The sequence below is a fragment of the Argentina silus genome, assembly GCF_951799395.1.
Source record: "Argentina silus genome assembly, chromosome: 2".
NCBI classification, from domain to species: domain Eukaryota; kingdom Metazoa; phylum Chordata; class Actinopteri; order Argentiniformes; family Argentinidae; genus Argentina; species Argentina silus.
The window spans coordinates 34,669,791-34,677,290 of NC_139656.1; the positions used below are offsets into that span (position 1 = coordinate 34,669,791).

The window sequence follows — 7,500 nt, forward strand, 5'->3', positions numbered from 1 at the left end:
TGGAGCAGACACACAGAGAGCTGAGGTTAGAGACAGCAGTCCTGGAGCAGACACACAGAGAGCTGAGGTTAGAGAGACAGCAGTCCTGGAGCAGACACACAGAGAGCTGAGGTTAGAGACAGCAGTCCTGGAGCAGACACACAGAGAGCTGAGGTTAGAGACAGCAGTCCTGGAGCAGACACACAGAGAGCTGAGGTTAGAGAGACAGCAGTCCTGGAGCAGACACACAGAGAGCTGAGGTTAGAGAGACAGCAGTCCTGGAGCAGACACACAGAGAGCTGAGGTTAGAGAGACAGCAGTCCTGGAGCAGACACACAGAGAGCTGAGGTTAGAGAGACATATGGAGCTGACTGGGTATCTATAGGACTGATAATGTCACATCCAACAAATACAAACACACACCTGAATCCCAAATAACCCACCCACCTCCTAGCTCCTAATTCCTAGCCCCTAGCTCCTAGCTTCTAGTTCCTAGCTCCTAGCCCCTAGCTCCTAGCCCCTAGCCCCTAGCTCCTAGCCCCTAGCCCCTAGCCCCTAGCCTCTAGTCCCTAGCCCCTGGTTTCTACCTAGCCCTTATATTCATGTATGGATTTTAAAGCATTCGGATGAAATAGCTCCACCATGCTCATTGATAGACATTATATCCAATCCTCTCAGATCTACACAAGTGCAAAATGGGTAGTGAATATAGTGTCTAGGTGGGTAGGGGCTAGGGGTTATGTTTAGGGGCTAGGGGGTTATGTCTAGGGGCTAGGGGTTATGTTTAGGGGCTAGGGGGTTATGTCTAGGGGCTAGGGGTTATGTTTAGGGGCTAGGGGGTTATGTCTAGGGGCTAGGGGGTTAAAGTTTAGGGGCTAGGGAGTTATGTCTAGGTGGGTAGGGGGTTATGTTTAGGGGCTAGGGGGTTATGTCTAAGGGCTAGGGGTTATGTCTAGGGACTAGGGGGTTATATTTAGGGACTAGGGGGTTATGTTTAGGGGCTAGGGGTTATGTTTAGGGGCTAGGGGGTTATGTCTAGGGACTAGGGGGTTATATTTAGGGACTAGGGGGTTATGTTTAGGGGCTAGGGGTTATGTTTAGGGGCTAGGGGGTTATGTCTAGGGACTAGGGGGTTATATTTAGGGACTAGGGGTTATGTTTAGGGGCTAGGGGTTATGTTTAGGGGCTAGGGGTTATGTTTAGGGGCTAGGGGGTTATGTTTAGGGGCTAGGGGGTTATGTCTAGGTGGGTAGGGGCTAGGGAATAGTGACTAGGGGCTAGGGGGTTATGTTTAGGGGCTAGGGGGTTATGTCTAGGTGGGTAGGGTCTAGGGACTAAGGGGTTATGTCTAGGTGGGTAGGGGGTTATGTCTAGGTGGGTAGGGGGTTATGTCTAGGGGCTAGGGGGTTATGTTTAGGGGCTAGGGGTTATGTCTAGGGGCTAGGGGGTTATGTTTAGGGACTAGGGGGTTATGTCTAGGTGGGTAGGGGGTTATGTTTAGGGGCTAGGGGGTTATGTTTAGGGGCTAGGGGGTTATGTTTAGGGGCTAGGGGGTTATGTCTAGGTGGGTAGGGGGTTATGTTTAGGGTCTAGGGGGTTATGTCTAGGTGGGTAGGGTCTAGGGGTTTATGTTTTGGGGCTAGGGGGTTATGTTTAGGGGCTAGGGGGTTATGTTTAGGGGCTAGGGGGTTATGTTTAGGGTCTAGGGGTAATCTAGCATCCAGAGATGGACATCTCCTTCCTCACTTGCGGTGATGATGACGTTGATGGGTTTGGAGTCCCTCAGGACTCCGTGGGTCCTGGCGCTGCAGACGTAGACCTCCGTGAGGCTGGGTTGAGCGTGCCTGATGAGAACCCCCCGGCGGGGGTCGGCGGTGTAGTCCAGGTCAGCGGGCAGGGGGAGTCCGCTGGCCATGCGGAGGACGAGGTCAGTGGCGCTGGGGTCCGTCAGCAGACACTCCAGAAGCAGGTCCTCGCCATCCTTCATGTTGCCACGAATACGAGGGGTCACGAAGAGGTTGTTAGGATCTGTAGGGAAACATCCAAACATCCAAACCATCAAGTTCTAATCAGCGTGTGTCACAGCAGGCGTGGCCTTAGGGTTCCCGTTTGTTACGTTTTATGCAAATGTTTAGGTTTGAGGGCGGTTCCATTTTCCCATGTCCAATCCTCAGTTTGCCAAACAACATAGCAGGGTCACGTTATTGGCTGGGAAGAGAGATTACAGAATGGCTCTTTAACACCTCGAATAAACCAACATCTCAAATAAACCAACACCACAAATAAACCAACACCTTGAATAAACCAACACCTTTATGCAGCTTGTGTGATGAGAGACCTTGGCTCTGACCACTTGGTTTAGCCCACCAGGCTAAGGCAGCGCTGTGGCGTGCAGGAGACCTGCGTTCGAATCCCGTCAGTTCCTCATACCTTTGACGTACACGTGGACCTGTGAGGAGATGTTGGTGTGTCCCTCGTAGACACACGTGTACGTTCCTGTGTGTTCTGCTGTGGAGACCCTGACGGCGACCTCCGCCCCCAGGTACCCACGTCTCCGCAGTTTGAAAGCCGTGGTCGACCATGTGATGTTGCCTTGGCCGCCTCCCTCACATCGCAGGGTGAAGGCCTCCCCGACAGGCACGGTGACCTCTGACCTCTTCAGCACCATAGAGTTCAGCCGCACCACCAGGGGGTTCCACTCTGGTAACACATCAACAACACCAGTAGAAATTATGACCACATATGCAATAGCCAGGACTTCAGAATTCGCTGCTTAAATCACCCAACTGCCCAAGAATCCTGGAACACTCACTACCTACATTTACACTTACACCTAGAAAGGTTCTCATACTTTGATTGGCTACAAAATTAAGCATCATCATGTATGTATTTTTGGTGACTTAACTGAATGAGTTAAACATCGAATGTACAATTCTGCAGACCGTCCACGGGTGAAACTGTGTCTTTAGACAGGTCAGTAATGTCAAACAGCTGTATAGTATGTACATTGCTGTATCTACAGCTTTATCTATATACAGCTTTGGAATGGGGTCAGATTGTGATTATGTAATCAGTTGATCAGTAAATCAGACTGTGAAGATCTCACTCTCAAGTGGACGACTGCATCAGCTTTGAGGTTAATGTTGATTTTCAATGTGCAAAACAACCACTGTTCAAAGGTCTCTCCATGTGACAGATCCTAGGTTATATATGTCGTATGGACATTGCTTTCTGGGGGTCGTTTCTGTGGGGTAGAAAATTAACAGCACATTCAATATGGCGGCAAAAGTTGGCTAAAATGTAGCCTCCAAAGTGACATACAGTACAGTACACTACAGTGAGTGCACACATTGTTTGTATACGATATACAACTCCAGCAGGAATCAAATCTCTGATCTAAACATCCTGAAAGGCTCTACCAGCTGAGCCACACAGAACCATATTTAGACGCAGCTTCCTGTGTGTCAGCAGGTGACCGTGATGTCACACGGGAGTGACTCACCAGGCGAGGGACAGCACACAGGCCTGACGGACCAGGAAGAGGAAGACCACATTCACAAAGACCACTCGTACAACAACACTTTTTTTCATATCTTTTTATTTGCTTGTATGGTCTGGTTTCAGACAGCGATAGTTAATTGACATTAATCATGAATGTCATCTAGAAAATAAAGAAATAATGAGATTTGGTATGGGATTTGATTGTGATTCTGTAATCAGTTGATCAGTAAATCAGACTGTGATTCTGTAATCAGTTGATCAGTAAATCAGACTGTGATTCTGTTATCAGTTGATCAGTAAATCAGACTGTGATTCTGTTATCAGTTGATCAGTAAAGCTTCTATAAGCAGATAAACTGGATGCCTTCTCTACTGACAGCCTTGTCTCTCCACCAAGCTAGGTTAAGGTTGCTGTCCACCATGTGAAACACGATGAAGCTGCTTTGTTTGTTAGGAGAAATATTCATCTTCTCAGTTAGGGTGTGAGACACCTGATTGGACAGCGAGTTTCATGCTGGTTAAGATTGGAGCAGCTCATTGGTTGACAGTGGCAGATTGACTGTTGGGTTTGTTCTTGGCCATGTCCTGGAGGTGTGTCACCACACGGGACACCTGAGGAGAAATAATGATGATTATGAGTTACATTTATTATTATAATGATGAGGTAGATTTATTATTATTATAATGATGATACATTAGATTTATTATTATTATAATGATGATTATGAGTTGGATTTATTATTATAATGATGATACATTAGATTTATTATTATAATGATGAGGTAGATTTATTATAATGATGATTATGAGGTAGATTTATTATAGGGGCTAGTATATAGTGTATAGTGTATAGAGTATAGAGTATAGGGGTTAGGGGCTAGTGTATAGTGTATTGTGTATAGAGTATAGGGGTTAGGGGCTAGTATATAGTGTATAGTATATAGTGTATAGAGTATAGAGTATAGGGGTTAGGGGCTAGTGTATAGTGTATAGTGTATAGTGTATAGAGTATAGAGTATAGGGGTTAGGGGCTAGTATATAGTGTATAGTGTATTGTGTATAGAGTATAGTATATAGTGTATAGTGTATAGTGTATAGTGTATAGTATATAGTTTATAGTGTATAGAGTAGGAGTTAGGGGCTGGTATATAGTGTATAGTGTATAGTGTATAGTATATAGTGTATAGTATATAGTGTATAGTGTATAGTGTATAGGGGTTAGGGGCTAGTATATAGTTTATAGTATATAGTGTATAGTGTATAGTGTATAGGGGTTAGGGGCTAGTATATAGTTTATAGTATATAGTGTATAGAGTATAGAGTATAGGGGTTAGGGGCTAGTATATAGTGTATAGAGTATAGTATATAGTGTATAGTGTATAGTGTATAGTATATAGTATATAGTGTATAGAGTATAGGGTTAGGGGCTAGTATATAGTATATAGTGTATAGTGTATAGTGTATAGTGTATAGAGCATAGGGGTTAGGGGCTAGTATATAGTGTATAGTGTATAGTGTATAGTATATAGTGTATAGTGTATAGTGTATAGAGTATAGGGGTTAGGGGCTAGTATATAGTGTATAGTGTATAGGGGTTAGGGGCTAGTATATAGTGTATAGTGTATAGTGTATAGTATATAGTGTATAGTATATAGTGTATAGTGTATAGTGTATAAGGGTTAGGGGCTAGTATATAGTGTATAGTGTATAGTGTATAGTGTATAGGGGTTAGGGGCTAGTATATAGTGTATAGTGTATAGTGTATAGTATATAGTGTATAGTATATAGTGTATAGTGTATAGTGTATAAGGGTTAGGGGCTAGTATATAGTGTATAGTGTATAGTTTATAGAGTATAGGGGTTAGGGGCTTGTATATAGTGTATAGTATATAGTGTATAGTGTATAGTGTATAGTATATAGTGTATAGTGTATAGTGTATAGGGGTTAGGGGCTAGTATATAGTGTATAGTGTATAGGGGTTAGGGGCTAGTGTCTAGAGGCTTGTGTCTAGTGTATAGGGGCTAATGTCTAGTGTATAGGGGCTAGTGTCTAGGGAGTAGTGTCTAGGGGCTAGTGTCTAGGGAGTAGTGTCTAGGGGGATAGGGGCTAGGGGCTAGGGGCTAGCGGTTAGGGGCTAATGTCTAGTGTATAGGAGCTAGTGTCTAGGGAGTAGTTTCTAGGGGCTAATGTCTAGTGTATAGGGGCCAGTGTCTAGGGAGTAGTGTCTAGGGGCTAGGGGCTAGAGGCTAGAGGCTAGTGTCTTGTGTCTAGAGGCTAGGGGCTAGGGGCTAGTGTCTTGTGTCTAGAGGCTAGGGGCTAGGGACTAGGGGCTAGGGGCTAGTGTCTAGTGTCTAGTGTCTAGGGGCTAGGGGCTAGTGTCTAGAGGCTAGGGGCTAGGGGCTAGTGTCTTGTGTCTAGAGGCTAGGGGCTAGGGGCTAGAGGCTAGGAGCTAGGGGCTAGTGTCTAGAGGCTAGGGGCTAGTGTCTAGAGGCTAGGGGCTAGGGGCTAGTGTATAGGGGCTGGTGGATAGGGGACCAGTCTACCTGCAGCAGCAGAGCCTGGTGGTTCTCCACCAGCAGACTCTGATGTCTGGCCAGGTTCTGGAGGTCCGTCAGGTGCTGGCTCCCCTGGCCCCCCAGCACCCCCAGTAGCCGGGCCATGTCCGCCTGGCCGCTGGACACCTCCCTCTGCTCCTGCACCAGCTGGCTCAGCAGTCTCAGCACCTGCAACACAGGCTCGGCTTCAGCTCAACGGGCTAACATGGAGCCGTGGAGGTGCACAAGAGACCTAGGTTCGAACCCCAGTCAATCACATTGGTGCTGTGACTTGGAGCTTTATATAAATTCAAGATTTGTGGGGGTGAGGTGTGTGTGTGTGTGTGTGTGTGTGTGTGTGTGTGTGTTTTTTAAATGGAATAATTTAGTATAAACTGCCTCAGACCCTGACGACCAACCTTGACTTCCCTGCACAAGCTTTAGCTCGGCAGGTTAACCTGCGACAGTGTTGAGGTTCAAACCCACCTCTCTTCTCCAGATCGCGGCGTCCTGCATGTCCTGGGACATCTGGGAGAGGAGGAGTTTCAGCTCGGGGGGTGTGCCTTGTGCTGCCGGACCCTGGTTGGAGTCTTGATTGGCTGAGAGGGCGTCCGTCGCTGTGGGTGGCACCGCCAGTTCTAGGGGAAATAGAGGAGTAATCCTGTTAACTGTACAGAATAGCATTTATTAATTTATTCTATAAAGACTAAAAATGATCAATGATCGACAACAAATGATCAACTTACTTGTGGAGAAACGTCTTGAGATTGTCCTCTGTTAGACGGCACTAGTGAGTACCAACGTTGTGGAGTTTATGGTGGTGATATAAACTACAGGGTCACGGCGCTCACTGACTTTATAAATCACCATAATAGGCTGTTTGATGCGACAGAAGGCTTATAGAACGTTGGTAATTGTAGTTGAACGATTTTTTCTAGAATAAAGACAAATATGGACCTGATTGGCCAACCCTGATGCCACCAGTAACGAGTATGTTGCAATCTGCGCAATTCAGTTTTCAGATTTTGGGTGTTTTTCAGGAGGGGAAACGAGAGCGCGCTTGAGCTGTTTTTTCGTGTGTGTGTGTGTGTGTGTGTGTGTGTATGTGTGTGTGTGTGTGACTGCGTGTGTATGACTGCGTGTGTATGATTGCATGCCTGTTAGTGTGTGTGTATGTGTGTGTGGCAATGCATGTCTGCGTGTCTGTGCATGTGTGTGCATGTGTATATGTAAGTGTGTGTGTGTGTGTGTGCGTGTGCGTGTGCGTGTGCGTGTGCGTGTGCGCGTGTGTGCGTGTGTGCGTGTGTGCGTGTGTGTGTGTGTGTGTGTGTGTGTGTGTGTGTGCGTGTGTGTGTGTGTGTGTATGTGTAAATGGTTCAAACAGAGTGTCCTGCAGGGCCTAGAAGCAGGAAACACATGGACCAGGGGGGCTGCTAGGCGGTCCAGGTCTCAGGGGGTCTATTTCCCATTCCCACTCTCACTTCTG

General features: G+C 46.4%; 2 protein-coding genes across 2 annotated transcripts in view; both read right to left on the minus strand.

The window, feature by feature from the left end:
• The window catches only part of LOC310801362 (macrophage colony-stimulating factor 1 receptor 1-like), a gene marked incomplete at its 5' end in the record, with an annotated part of 16,574 nt that extends 13,154 nt beyond the window's left edge, over nucleotides 1-3,420 (minus strand). The window contains 3 exons of the mRNA XM_083665356.1: nucleotides 1,726-2,007; nucleotides 2,410-2,679; nucleotides 3,399-3,420. Of these exons, the coding sequence (XP_083521482.1) occupies nucleotides 1,726-2,007; nucleotides 2,410-2,679; nucleotides 3,399-3,420 (574 nt within the window). The remainder of the gene's footprint in view (nucleotides 1-1,725; nucleotides 2,008-2,409; nucleotides 2,680-3,398) is intronic.
• A 158-nt stretch (nucleotides 3,421-3,578) lies between these two features.
• The window catches only part of LOC310823920 (uncharacterized protein), a 4,945-nt gene continuing 1,023 nt past the window's right edge, over nucleotides 3,579-7,500 (minus strand). The window contains exons 2-4 of the mRNA XM_083696861.1: nucleotides 6,501-6,652; nucleotides 6,024-6,203; nucleotides 3,579-4,091 (exon numbers count right to left, since the gene is read on the minus strand). Coding sequence (XP_083552987.1) covers nucleotides 4,014-4,091; nucleotides 6,024-6,203; nucleotides 6,501-6,652 — 410 coding nt within the window. The 3' untranslated portion in view covers nucleotides 3,579-4,013. The remainder of the gene's footprint in view (nucleotides 4,092-6,023; nucleotides 6,204-6,500; nucleotides 6,653-7,500) is intronic.